The sequence below is a fragment of the Haplochromis burtoni genome, unplaced genomic scaffold, assembly GCF_018398535.1.
Source record: "Haplochromis burtoni strain Fernald_Lab_line unplaced genomic scaffold, NCSU_Asbu1 Contig_12, whole genome shotgun sequence".
Classification (NCBI taxonomy): Eukaryota; Metazoa; Chordata; class Actinopteri; order Cichliformes; family Cichlidae; genus Haplochromis; species Haplochromis burtoni.
The window spans coordinates 2,329,514-2,344,091 of record NW_024582373.1 but is presented as its reverse complement, the minus strand read 5'-3'; the positions used below and the strand labels follow the sequence as shown (position 1 = coordinate 2,344,091).

Sequence of the window (14,578 nt, the reverse complement as noted above, 5' to 3'; positions counted from 1 at the left end):
TGGTAGCCATTGATGATTACAATGCTAGACCCTGTTTCTGAGCAACTAGTGTTAGGGCTAATTCAGAGCTATATGTTTAACACGAATTACTGGCCTCCAAATATCAGAAATTCCACTCATGTCATTGCCCTATCTGATCTGAGACCCGTGCCGCACCCTGCGGCTTCTGTGTTTAAATGAGGCTTAACACAGTGCAAGCCTGTTGAGTGGCAGAATGGCCTCTCACAAGTCTGCCTCTGAACTTCACCAGCATGTAAGGAGCAGTTATTGCTTCAATTTCCATAATAATATAGGTAGCAGGCGGTAAACACTAGCCACTGTCTTTTTCAGCTGGACCTCAGGAGCTCCTCTGTTCCATAAATACAGGAACTAAAAGAAGGATCAGGTGGGAGTAAATGGCCCAGCGAGGGGTGCGGATCCGGGTGGGGCAATTGGCGGCATTGATCCAGGGATAATAAAAGCTTAGGCCAAGTGTTACCAAACAGAGTCTGGTTCTTCTAATGTGAGTGCGCTGTTAGTCTTGGGAGCTCACGAGTCAATTAGCAGTCTTCGGTCCGGTGCGTCAAGGATTAAGTGATCCTACATCTCTACAAAAACAGATGCTCTGTTATGATTGACAACAGCAAGCTCATTGGGATGTTTCTTAATATTTACATGCACACAGAGGTCACTTTTAGGCAGGACATTGGACAAAAATACCCCACTTTTATTTCTAGCCATTACGTCCTCCAGTTCCCTTGTGGCTTGTGAAAATGCGAGATAAGCAGTGGGAATTTGGGACTGGAGACCCAAGCAGTTATCTCCCAGGGGGTCAGTTCACTCAGAGGCCAGCGGAAAGGGGCCATTTCATGCATTCGGCTTTAATTGCCGCTAACACTGAGGGCTTTGCCAGTGCTTCATACATATCCTGCAATAACTAATTGTGTCACAAATTTGTTACCTCCCAGCTTAGGTGACCTGCCAGTAGAACAACACTGAGAGGAATGAGCTGAACGGTGGATTTGAGATGAAAAATCTTGTTTCTGAATGAAGATTTTAAAGACGCCATCTTGCTTTGCTACCTGAGTAGCTTATTATTATTAAGAAAATGATTGTTTTTTTTAATCCGGAAAATAAAATCGAAGTCAGATTTATTTATTTTTTGGGCAGGAGATCCAAGCACACGATGGCAGAAATTAATTAAAAACGCTCCGATATTATCTGTCTTTATCTGTGATGAGCACCGTTTCCCAAATGAGCCTTAAATCATCTGTTTTTGTCATGCGCTGCACTAACGTTTGCTCTTTCCTGCTATAACTCTCTCATTGCTGATGATTTGGGTGGGTTTGGCACTGGTGATGCCTCATGTCAAAGCCCAGACTGGCCCTGTGCCTGCCTGAGGAAAGAGGATGGGTGGGTGGACAAAAAGAGAGAGAAAGTGCAAAAGAACGAGTGGCCACCGGAAGACACCGGGAAGCCCTTTGTGTTGACATTGTGGGCTTGGCTCCGTGTTAGCTGACATCAGTCAAGGACTGGGACACCGGTTGCAGTTGGAGCTCGTGTGTGTGTGTGTGTTTTTCTGCTGCGGCTTTTAGATAGCGAGACCAAAACTAGATCCGGCAAGCTGCCTTCAAAGAGCTGAGTAGACAAAGAGATGAAAAACCAACATCAGTATCAGCTTTTCCCATGTATGTCTTTCAGTGCTGTCATCTAATGAGGATGCAGGATTTGATCACATTTAGCTCTGTTTTCTTTCTGTCTGCGTTTCCAAACCCGATGCCAAATCAAACACTTCTTTTATGGTCTCAGATGGAGTCGCCAGGAATGCCAATATATCTCTCAGAGGCAGTGCCAGCAGGTTTTTTTAAAGAAAAAAAAGTGCCTTGCTTAGAATCTGCACTGGTGGTCGTGCTTTTGTCATATTTAACGATGGTCAAAGATGAATTGATGTTGATGAGATGTGTCAGCCATCCATACAAACCAATTCACGTGATTTTATCAGTGTACTCGTGTCTGCGTGCAGCCCTGGCAGACTGATCACTACGATATGACATTTTCAGACTGTGTGATCTTCCGGTAATCTGCAGTGTAATGTGTCTTTGCGCCAGGCGTTAATCGGAGAAAGATGTTAAATTACTGCAGTCACCCAGACAGCTGCATGACAGTTATATATCTGAGGTTACATTTAGTTTTAGTGTGTCTGTGGTTGGACAGATTCCCCTGCATTAGCCTTGTTTTTGCTCTCCACAGAAGGACGTTAAGGACGTGTTCACAGCCATCACATTCGAGGTGGCTTACAGCCTGGGGACCCACGTGCTGACAGGACCCCAGGAGCGAGACCTGCCCGCGCTCACTCCAGTGCTGCGATGGAGGAAAGGGAAGAAGATTGCAGCGAGGAATGAAGTACGGAGAGCTTTTTAAGTGTGAAGTGAAGGGGATTGCTTTAAAAACGAATCCTGAAGAGTAAAATTCATGTTTTTCACAGCAGTATCTGCAACACCTAATAAAGTTTGATGCTGACTCTTTATAGAGAAATATTATCAGCCGTTGGATTTAAAGTAGCCTGTCTTTGAGGATCATGAACATCCCAGCTATTTCACTGCGTGTTTTTCAAATATTTGCAGGATTAAAGCAGGATCTTGAGGGAAAACCGATAACTGACTGAGTTACTTCTTTGGAAAAAAAAGAAAGCCGATCCCATCATTAAAGTAAATTGCAGGAATCACAGGATTTGTCATTCTTAAAATCAAATCTTGTGTAACAGTACGATAAATATGTTCAGACTAAATCCACATTCACTGTAATTTTCATTCTATTTTCACAAATTACACAAATACAGTGAAATGTTACTCATAAGATGTTCTGTCTATTTAAGTGTGCCTTGCTCTTATTGTAAAAGGTTGACAGTTAATTCCTACCAGCTCAATTTATGATATATTTCATTTCCTGACTAAAAGTGACCCCCGCCAAACCTGATATTAAAAGACAGAAGTGTCTTCCTGCAAACCACAGTAGGAATGAAGGAAATGGCTCCAATGTGGGGTTGTAATGATTTGGTGTTGGTTACCAGCTTATTATTGCCTGTGTTAGCTTTTCTTGAGTGGAGTCCAAAAAGACTGATTCATTTATTTTCTTTGCGAGCACCTCTAACCTGGACCACATGTGTTTCCCCCGGTGTATGCACTTCTTGAAAGAGCGAGGCAGTTGCATTTCAGCATCTACAGAATCCGTTTTATCTGAAACTCATCAACTTTGCATCAGACTTTAACGCTCGACTTAAATTTCCCTTCATGATTTAAACCAAAGCCCATCCTCTGACTAATTAAGGGAAAGATAGCTTTGTGGATGCAAAACTACTGGACAGCTCACACAGCAAAGCAACACCGCCCCCTGAATGTGGAGTCGGTGTGTTCAGGGCATGAGGTCATCTGAACTGTGTACTGTACTGTTTCCTTTTCAGACTTGGTTTGAGAAGAACTGCCTGTCAGACGACTGTGCCGCAGACCTGAGGCTTCATGGGAAACTGTTGCTTTCTGGGTAAAAACATTTTACTTTGTAGCTCAGATTCATTCTTTTCTTCCAGTACTAAGGAAGCAAGCTGACATCATAGGCCATGAGGGTGTGGGTAGTGGAACTCTGACGCATGCTTGGAGAGGATCCATAGGTTTTTTTTTTCCATAGTTAGGGAGTTCCCTTTCCATTATTATCTATCTCCTGTTCTCTCCTCAACAGTTTATGTCTGTCATCCTAACAACTCATTTGTCTGCATATATTCTTTGTTGTGCTCCAAAAACAAACAGCTATTCTCCTGCAGGTGCACTTTTCTTTGTACACTAAAAATTTCAAAGAAGAATGCAGGCTACTTAATACGAAGCTGTACTTACTGCTCTTCAAGTGATTGTTTTTAATTGCTGAAGTACGCTGTTTACTCTGTGCACCCACCAGCTTGCATAGCAAACCCCATCTGGCCCTTGGAGGAGTGAAGAACGTCTCTCTGAACCTGACCATCTCCAACGCTGGCGATGACGCCTATGACACAAACATCTACTTGAACTTCTCCAGGGAAGTTTTCTACATCAACTTCTGGCAGAAGGTCTGTGATTCTTGAAGTATCTGCTATTTATTTACTCTGGTTCACATATTTATATCTAAAATCTGACAGTTTGTTTTTTCGCTTTAGTAACGTACAAGCGAAGCTGAGGCCGTAATGATTTACAAAACCATATTTTGCACACACGTATTAGATGGATGGCCTTGGTGTTCTGCTGTGATGTACATTTTCCCGAGGAATGTTTATTTAAAAAGACTATATGATTATATGTCAGGAACACAGTCTAAACAGTGGGAAAGCCAGATCTGCGTGACGACTGGGGAGCTTAAAGCTTTGCCCGAGCTGTGTAGGTAGATGTGAAGATGAAAGCATAAAAACCCAGAGAGCCCCAGCAGGAGGAGCAGCAACAGCTGTCCCGTGTCAGAGGGCAGCTCCTCTGGCTGAGCTGTCAAACGCTCCTCTGACTCATTTAAGACAGACACACCATGTCATCAACAAATGAGCTGTATGCATGGGAACAAGGCACAACACACATTTGTATTTCCGCAAGCTTGACTTATTCTTACTCTCGCAGGGCCACATTTAATTAGATATATGTGGATTATTCCTGACCTTCATGGGGATGGGGAATAATCAGACCTGCTCCTCATATAGTTTGACTTCTAATGATTTTAGCATTCTGTCGCTGTTAAAGAAATATCTACCCACTGCCATCCCACATTAAACCTGAGAGATTTTCCTTGCCGATCGATTTCACAGTGTCCACCTCTGCCTCTGCTCACGTCTGTTTGCTCACTTGTTGTCACAAAGGCTGCTTGTAGCTGAGCGTGACGCCACGTCAGATGGTGCACTTTGACAGCATTCATCAGGAAGGAGTTTCTGTGCACCCCCCCCCCCCCCCCCAAAAAAAAAGAAAAATGGACCTTGTGCTTATCTTCAGTTGGATGGTTTGTCGGGGCGGGGGGGTTTCATCCCTGTGATGGATGAGGCCATTACGGTAAAAGATACAAGGCAGGATTTGAAACCCCCGACAATGGCGAAATTGAATTTAAACAGAATATACGCTGCAGGCAAATATTAGAAAAACACTGTTTCGGTTTCAAAGTTAATCTAATGAAAGCGACTGACTTTAAGTGTCAGATTACCAGCAGCCCCAGAGCCTCATTTTGTTCAGGAACCTGATAAGTCAAAGTTCTCTGCTGCACAAAGGGAGCAGGAAGCGAACAGTATGTGCAGGTGACAACGAGGCCGGTGAGAAGATTTACCGCTGTATGCGCTTTCACACACTTCTAATTACTACTGGAGAAGTCTGAGGTGATGATGTGACCCCTTTCTGGTGAAGTAAAGGTCAGCTCCTAACCCTCCCTTTAGGCTTTTTCTCCAGTGAGCAAAGCGTGAACTTGTACTCCCCTCATATTTAAGAGCGGAGTGGGTTATGGCTCTGTTGTTCTTGCAACACAAGCTGTCAGAAAACTGTGGAGCTGAATTGGTTTCAGGAGCTCTGCTGGCTTCTGTTTTGTTTTGTTTTTCTTTTTTTATTGAAATATTTTAAGGAGTCAGTTTTAGCCGGACCTGTGACAAATGTCTCGTGTCTTTGTATTTTTCAGAGCACTCGGCTACATTTTTAACTTACTAATTTTTTGCTTACTTTACAAAAAGCCTTGCACACAAAGCAGAACTACATCTAAAATTGTGATTTGTTAGATTAAACTACTACATTGAGATTAGACTGGGTGCCAATTATGGGTTTGTGTAGAATAAGATTTTTATACGGTACATTGTAATATAACCAAAGAATGATCAAAGCTGTCCACATGTGTAAATGAAAAGCTGCAGTTGTAGAGTTTGGAAGTAAAATTTAAACATGATGGGTTAATTAAAATGTAATCAAAATCATTGTTTCATGTAAGCAGTAATATGGGAATACACCAAGAGTTTGCTGTTTTAATATAAACCACTCTACATAATTACTGTTTTTACCTTTAACACTTCAAGTTCAGTTCGTTCATTTATTTTGAATGCACACATTTGTCATTCTGAGAGTTATGACCGCTTTCATTAAAGGAAAGGATCTGAATGCTTCTGCCATGGTGGGTTTCGGCTTATTTAACAGTTGGACCAAGTCAGCTTTGTGGTGAAAAGCCCAGAAGTTCCAGCAAAGAAATGTGTGAATTTCAGTGGACCCTCAGACCCAAGAATATATGAATCACCGATTTTCTTGGCAGTGAAGTGACACTTTACACATGCTATGAAAGCAGAGGTACTGTAGCTCTTCATCTTCGTACCTGAGTGGAAAGCAAAAAGTAGGTGATGACACTGGTGTGGAAAAAGTAAACCAATATAAATCCAGTTGTCTAAATACCAAAGAAGACATGAAGAGACACGCAGAACATGCAGGACACAGGCCTCCTGTGTATTGTCATCCACATTGATGTACTGCACCAGTAGATGCTTCAGCTGACACTAAAGCAGGGTAAACAGTCCTGGTGATGTTTAATGACCCTACCATTTGCAAGAACTCCAGCATGTATGTGTTGCTGACAGAGAAAGAGAAGAGAATTGAAAATATGTCCGAATGCTCTGTTCTCTCTCAAGGGCTGCCAGGTGGGTGATGGGTAAACAGGCTGACTTTCCCAATCCTGCCCAGCCCCACGGGACAGGCAGTGTTTGCACAGCAGCACGGAGGAATACAGGAAGTAGAGGAAATTCCATCATTGGCAGTTATGCTGGGGTCCTCGTCCCCAGTTGCCCGGGGTCACCGTAGTCTCAATCGCAGAGCACAGCGCTGCTTATTTAAGCTGACTTAATGAAGATGTAGGGCACGACCACACCCTGGGCTGCTACTAAGAACTGCTGAATAAGGGGTAATGGGATGATACCGTGGATGGATTTCTACACTTTAATATGTCAGCACAGACAACCCTCACACTTCTTTCCTTTGTCATATTTGGAAAAGTGTTATAAACACAGACTCTAACTGGACAACAGCCCGTGCATGCAGATGCTTTGTATGACTTACCCAAAGCCTCTTTTCCAGGAGCGCTAGGCTGTCTCTTTTTTTAGATTTATAATTGTGAAGCATCTCTGCCCTCTTTCATTCTCCCAGCACATGAGCTCAGCTGACAGCCTCTCGGTGAACTCTCGCTAAAGGAATTCTTACTCCTCGTAAGGGTCAAGGCCTGAGTGTTTATACAGCGCAGCCGGTGAAGCTCTATATTGTTTAGACAAGCTTCCAAACACGCAGCCTGGACGTTTTCCAATTACCCACCCGCTAAGATGTGTGTGCCATCACTGCTTTGTGCATTCTTTGTTTAACCTAATCTTGAGTCGGTTTGTTTATATTTTTTAATAATAATCTTTGACTACACCCCAAATGCTGGCAGGTATGTCCACCAGTCGCCATTGTTTTAACATCAAAAGCTACTACCGATTTTTTTCCACTATCAGAACCAGTTGCTCTGCGTCTTGCCTAGTGCTCCTTCCTCGCTGTGTCTTTGGTCACCGTGAGTGTCACCCCCTCTGTCTCCAGTCAGTCTGTCTTTATCGCATCCACTGACTCTTTCTGTCTATCTTTCTTTTTTCAGGAAGAGAAGGGTATTTCCTGTGAGCTTGTCGAGTTGGACTTCCTTCAGTGCCGAGTGGGATTTCCTTTCATGAGAGCGCAGACTAAGGTAGCTCAAACTAAGGTAGAATTCACTGCATGCAGTACTCGTGCTTTAACCTCCTCTGTAACCAGCCTCCTGCTGGGAATAGTTCAGTGTCAGACAGACAGACATACTTCATCGCATTAAAAAGCTTTTCATAGTTGAGAATATGACACCCCATATTATTCTGGGGTTTTTTTGTCTTTGCAGTATCATTTTGCAGTGATTTTTGACACGACTCGGCTCTCTGGAGAAGATGACACGTTGCAGTTCTTAGTTCAAGCAAAAAGGTGAGAAGCTCAAATATAACTGCAAATGTAAATATTGATCTACACAAATAATTGTAAGCGAAATATTCACTTTCACTGATCTTTGTTTCTTTTAGCGCCAATCCCGAGCACAATCTCAACGACAACTTTTTGGATATCTCCATCCCTCTGATTCACGAGACCGACACCACTATCACTGGGTAAGAACGAGACAAATATGAATTCCACAACAGTGTAGTCACTGTTTTGCAAAATGTAAAGCTATCTCAGCGACTTGAGCTGGTTGCCCATCAGTTGGCTCACAGGAAGCGAGGGAGTGTTTGTCAGTATGGAGGATATCAACTTGAAAAGCCTTATCTGCGAATGCTTTATCACAGCTCTGCTTCACAGAGGAGGGAGAGAGAGATGTAAAACAGCCCAAATCTGATAAGGCTGCTGTCTTTAATGTGAAGGGAGGCTTAGAACAAAGCTGGACAAATATGTCTGCTGATAAAGGAAAAGCTTCTGTCGAGCCGAGCGCGACTCGAACCGAAAATTTTTATGGAACTTTTTAGAACATAATTTTGTCTCTTGTCATTTAAATAATTTTGTTTCCATGTTAATAAATTATCTTTCGTCACCTTCCTGAACTGCAGTGTGATTACACCAACCTCCTTTGTGTATGGAAACTCCATTGAAGACTCACGCTTTGTCCAATTAGAAGACATGGACTGCAACTTTCAACCTCTCAATCTCACTTTTCAGGTACTATAGGAAGAGAATAGATACCAAAATATGTATTAAAAATGCTTCTTTGTATATTTATCCGTCTTTTCTTTCTGTGTGATGTCTTTCCAGGCTATAAACAAGGGCCCCAGCAGGTTGCCTGGCTCCAGAGTGGACATCAGGATTCCCAACCGGCTGACTGGCAACGGAGCTGAGATGTTCCACATCATTGAAACACAGGTGGATGCCAGCAGCAGTCCATCTACATTATTCATCCAGACCAAATTGTTATTTATTAGTTTATTAACTTGCAGGAAGCCACATATTTAACTCATTTATCCAGCAAAAGCCTATCACTCTTGCTTGTTTTGCTCCTCATGGCACAGCTGTTTGTATCCACTCCAAAGCATTCTTTTATGTACTGAGAGCTGCTATACCTCTAGGTTTTTGTTCAGGACATGGGCAGTATGCTTAGCGTGGGGCACCACAGGACCAGTGAAAGTTGAAGCAAAAATGTTGACATTGCTATTGAAGCTGGCCACCCATTTTGTTTCACAACATTTTGCATTTTGACAAAGAAACACAATACTCCTACCAGGTTGAAATATTTTCTTAACCCTTGCACAAAGCTTTTCATACAGGTAGATCATGGGGGTGCTCAAACTATTAATTGTATTGACTGTGAATGGGCAGACAGAGTTGACTGTATCCCACCCTCCTACAGCCATCTGGAATCACTTTAGGGGACTCAGACGGCTTGCACAAAATGGGAGTGGGACACCTGAAGGGGCTGGCTACTACACCGTACCATCCCTAGCCTGGAACCACATATCATAAAGCTGTTAACAAAGCATGCAGCCTGTGGCACATCGGACAGTAGCGCAGTTATGTTTTATAGTCAGGTTTTCTTACATTTTACACACATTTCCATTTGTTCGTGATATATAAAAGCTTCAGGCTTTTGCAGTTTTTCTGCACAAAATCTCCCATCCTGCCAAACTTAGTGCAGCTGCTGGTGGAGCCTATGGCTCTTCATGCCAGCAAATGCAGCAGAAACACAGGACACTGGAAAATTCTGCAATAAAAGCTCAGGCATGCTGGGTGGTACTCTAGCAGAACAGACAATGTGGAGATCTCCACCTCTAGAGCTTCAGGTCCAGCTGAGGAGAGAGGAAAGGGGAAATGCTCTCTTGGGGCTGGGCAGTAAACCAGACACCTCTAAATCACTCCATATGGGGAAAACAGTCTGGGAGGGGTTCCAACTTGTTCTTGGAGAGAACTTCCTGTGAGCCCTGGAGACTCCTAACAATAGCGAGATAGGTCCAGTTTAGGTGACAAAAGTACATGCGTCAACATTTTCGATGTCATTCCCAAACCTGTCTGCAGCATAAACTTGGCAAAAATGCTTTCTTTCTTCTGCACCCATGTCACACATGCCTGTTAAATAACTGTGCTTCAGGTGGCCAATGGTCGAGGGAACTGCACTCCTCATAGGAACCCAACACCATGCACCATCCCCCAGGACAAAGAGAGCATCTTTCACTCCATCTTTGCCTTCTTCACCAAATCAGGACGGAAAGTCTTGGTAAATATACAGCCCTCATGTTGCACTTTGACTTTTCAGAGGTCACTGAGAGTCACCCCCTATGAGGATTCTTGTTTTTATTTTCTTTTAGTCAGTGTAACATCTGTTTATCACACGTCCTTCTTTTTTCTCACTGCTTTTCAAATATCTTTTTTTAACAGGATTGTGATCGGCCTGGAAGAGCCTGTATGACGATCTCCTGCAGCCTGGGTCCACAGTTAAAAGAAGAAGCTTTGAGCATAGATATAAAAGTTTTACTCAACACTGAAATCTTAAAGACGGTGAGGCTCAAGCCGTGAGGGTAATAAATTCATTCACAGGTTGCTGTGATTCTTAAAGCAGTCCATAATTTACAATCTGTCCACCGACAGGATTCTTCCTCTGTGATCCAGTTCGTCACACGGGGCAACGTGCAAGTAAATGACAGGACAGTGGAGGTGCCGAATGGCCTGCCAGAGGACATTTCTGTGAGTATGCCATGAATTTACCCTCACTGTGTGACCATGTCAGTGAAGAATATCTAAAAACCTCTATATTAATCCAAAATTTGGCAAAAGCTCAGAAGGGAAAGCATGTCATCTACCAATCAGAAGGTTGTTGGCTACTCAAATTCGAAGTATCCTCGAGCAAGATACTGAAACCAGAGTTGCCCCCGATGCATCTATTGATGTGTGTGCACAGGAATCTTAGATAAAGACCTTAGGTATAGAAAAATGTGAATGTTTGAATAAGACTTGTTTAACCTTGTTTGAAAATGTAAAAAGAAAGCATTTTGAGCCATCAGAGTAGAAACATTTTTTACAAGTTCCAGTCCATTTACCATCTATAAACTTTAGCAAATTTCAGTGAACTGTTTGTGTCTTTGTCCGTGTTGTCTCACTTTGGATTAATAGCCGTCACACATTTCATCTTGCCAAAAGCGGCAGGCAGAACAGAACTGCTGCTGCTGACCTATGTGCTCAAAAGGAGTCACACAGGTCAGATGCTTATTGGAGATTCTACCCATCCAGAGGTTACAGGTGAAGGATTGTGTGCTTTCCCTGCAAACATATATCAAAAAGCATGTTCATCTTTAGAAGCTCGGTCACAATTCCCTTGAATTGCTGATGTGCTCCAGATCTGTCACAAATGACATGAGTGCAGGGAACAGTTGGTCATTGTGGGTTTACTGTGTAGTGGTATTTCTATTAGCTGCTTTTGGGGGTCCCTTAGATGTGCACAAGGACAGACCCTCCCCCCATTGTTGTATGCTGAGTGATCAAATGGCCTAGCAGATCGGATTTGCTGATTGCGTTTAGCAACCAGCATGCTTGCAGTGGGATCCTGGAAAAGATTACAGCACTGATTGGGTTGCAGGCCTGCTGACCCTGGGCTCCAGTTGTGCTCGGAAAATTCAGACCTGGTATGAATGTCTCCAAGCCATGCTGCTCTTTCAGCACTTTGCAAGTGTGCTCATTCCAGTGAAATGTACTCCGGTGAATTTTAGTGAACATTTTTACCTTTTCCCTCAGGATCCCAGCTAACTAGAGAACACAGTGCAAATTAAATTTGTGGTCCCAGGCTGTGCTGTTCACAGCAAGCCTTCTGGCTGTCAGCGAGACAACAAGCTTGACTTTTTTATCACCCGTGAAATAAAAACAAATCCACATAAATCCACATGTTGGGTTTTTTTTTTTTTACTAAGAATGCACACATAAGGCTGTTAAAGCAAGAAAGTGTGTGTCCGTGGTTAACTTTATTTATTAACAAGACATTATTCAGGTGAAATAATGACACTCAGACAAGTTCTGTTAAAATAGCAACGTGCACGAGTGAGCGGCTCTCAGGAGAAACAACGAGTGCAGGCGATAGCTCTTTATTTATAAGACACATCGCGTATGCAAATACCTTGATATTCCTTTAATACATGCTCTGTTAAAAACTTCCTGTGACTGAGTGTGTGTACATGTGTGTGTGGGTCATATGAGTGTAGTCTAGTTTCGGAAACTGCTGTTAGAGATTTAATCTCTTGTGGTTAGGTCTGCAGCTGGCCTTCATCAACATACAGAGTTAAAATGTCAGTGTGCACAAAAATGAAAAAGTACAGCATATTTGTGAAATATATGAACACATCAATATGAGCTTATAATGAACAGTAGTAAATAAACTTATATATGTTAAAAATCTCATGACAGTGTGCAACTTACAAATTTAGAAATTGAGGACAGAGGTAAATGAACTTCACATTAAGGGACTGCCAAAGTTAAATTGAGAAACTCAGCGTCAGAGAGCAATGACCAGTAGAGGTTTAATCTTTTTTGTACACGCAAACGCCTTGGCATGCATAACAACAGTTACATTCCAGAGCTTGGGGTAACGGGAACGTGTTAATGTGTGAAACTATTCAACAGAGAGATTGTTCTTCACTTGTCCACTTTGTTTTTTGGCTGGCTCACAGTTGGTGTTTCATGCCACATTTGTGTTTAAATCCCGTGCAACGCTGGACATTAAAGCCACAGCGTCCCTCGGTCGGCCCACTGTGTGTGAACACACAGTATTTGTCTTTGTTTGCGAACATTAGTAAGTAAATAAACCCATCGATTTTGCAATTGGGCAGTCTGCTGTTTTCCATTTAAAGCCAGAATGCTAATATTACAGCAGGCTTTGCTGTGATGCAGAGTAATGGAATATTTCACTCAGTCAAAACACTGTTAATACAGTGTAAATTTAACCAGTCAAGCTCAGTTGTATTGTATTGTATTGTATCTTTATTTGTTTCAGACATATAAAACAAAAACAATATATATACACACTACATATATTTTCATTTACAGATACGAATATATATGTAGACAAGGCTCCTGTACAGCGATATCTAATAGCTTCAAATCAACTTTTGTCCAAAGTAGAAATATGGCCTTTTAAATGTAATGGTAATTGCTACAAATTCAAATAAACATTAGCACTGCTGCTAGAAAGGGAATCAAAAGAAATGCAGTGTGTTTACTTAATTACAGTATATACAAAATTTGTCACTTAGGACCACTTCAAATGTTTTGTACTTAAGCCAGAGTGCACTGGTTCAAATAAGCATGAATTTGTTGTCAGTGACAGATTATCCAGCTGGTCAGCGTTCCTCCATGTCATGGGAAAAAGCTCAGATACCTCTAAATCACACCAGAACCAAGCTAAGAGTTGCCAAGGCTCCCTGAATAGCAATAACTCAGAATTAGCCAGTCTAAAAGCATGACACAAAATTCAAAAAGGGAGTAGATGATGCATTGTTTTTATCTGCTCTGATTAATAAGACAAATACTTGCTGATGTTTAACGTTACCATCATATATCAAAGTCACTATCTTAGTTTAGCTCGTTAGCATGGAAATGTTCCTTACAGGCTCATGTGAATCTTATCAGTTGTTTATGTTTGTTTGTTTGGGGTTTTTTGCTTACATTAAAAGTCTTGGGTTCATCACATCCTCAATAAATGTCATGGTTCTCCATTGTATGGTTATCAAAATAATTTAGTCTGGACCAAAGAGGACTGACTAACTGAGATGTCCAAAAATGCTCACTTATGACTGCAGATATGTTTGAGAGCATCAGCTGTTACAAATTAATAAACCTGCTCATAATGTTTGTTCCATGTGGACCAAAGGTCACTCCATGAACCTAGAATCTAATTTAAGTCTGACTTGTGCTTCCTGTTTGTATAACCAATATCTATGTCCTGAAAAATGCCTTCGTACTAGTTTCCTGTTATTTGAAAGCATTTTTTTTTTTGCTTTAAACATTGGTCCTTTGAATCAAACCATGGAACCAAAGCACTCTGAAATCAGATGTGTCTCTCTTGCTGTTTTGCACTGGATTGCATCATTAGCAGCACATGACTTAATGTGCATTGTGTGTGTTGCATTTTAGTGTGACTCACTGTGATGTTGTTGTGTTTTAGCTGGTGTTTGAGGCTCTCCACAGTCAGGAGCCAAGGGGTTACGTAGTCGGCTGGATCATCGCCATCAGTTTGCTGGTGGGAATCCTCATCTTTTTGCTGTTAGCTGTGCTGCTCTGGAAGGTAAACCAACTCATAAACACAGATCGAGACTTTTCAGCTTACACCACTGGTCACAACACTCCACTTAAATGCCAGCGCAGTATTGTCCACTCTGTATTGTCCATGAAAAGGACAAATCACACAGTGGACAATAATTAACACCACACCACTCACATGAAAGAAAAATCTAAAGAGGGGGGAATGGCAATTACACTGCTGTCCAGAGGCCCTTTTAGCAGAAAACTCCATTCCTTTTTCACTGCTTCATCTTTCACTGGGAATACCACAACTAAGCCTTGAAATGTTGAACCCCCCC

General features: G+C 42.2%; 1 protein-coding gene across 1 annotated transcript in view; it reads left to right on the top strand.

Moving 5' to 3' along the window:
* The window catches only part of itga9 (integrin, alpha 9), a 51,690-nt gene that overhangs the window by 31,193 nt on the left and 5,919 nt on the right, over positions 1-14,578 (top strand). The window contains exons 16-27 of the mRNA XM_005915436.3: positions 2,230-2,382; positions 3,440-3,516; positions 3,925-4,072; positions 7,615-7,701; positions 7,885-7,964; positions 8,060-8,143; positions 8,579-8,687; positions 8,781-8,888; positions 10,108-10,233; positions 10,395-10,514; positions 10,605-10,700; positions 14,164-14,283. Of these exons, the coding sequence (XP_005915498.1) occupies positions 2,230-2,382; positions 3,440-3,516; positions 3,925-4,072; positions 7,615-7,701; positions 7,885-7,964; positions 8,060-8,143; positions 8,579-8,687; positions 8,781-8,888; positions 10,108-10,233; positions 10,395-10,514; positions 10,605-10,700; positions 14,164-14,283 (1,308 nt within the window). The remainder of the gene's footprint in view (positions 1-2,229; positions 2,383-3,439; positions 3,517-3,924; positions 4,073-7,614; positions 7,702-7,884; positions 7,965-8,059; positions 8,144-8,578; positions 8,688-8,780; positions 8,889-10,107; positions 10,234-10,394; positions 10,515-10,604; positions 10,701-14,163; positions 14,284-14,578) is intronic.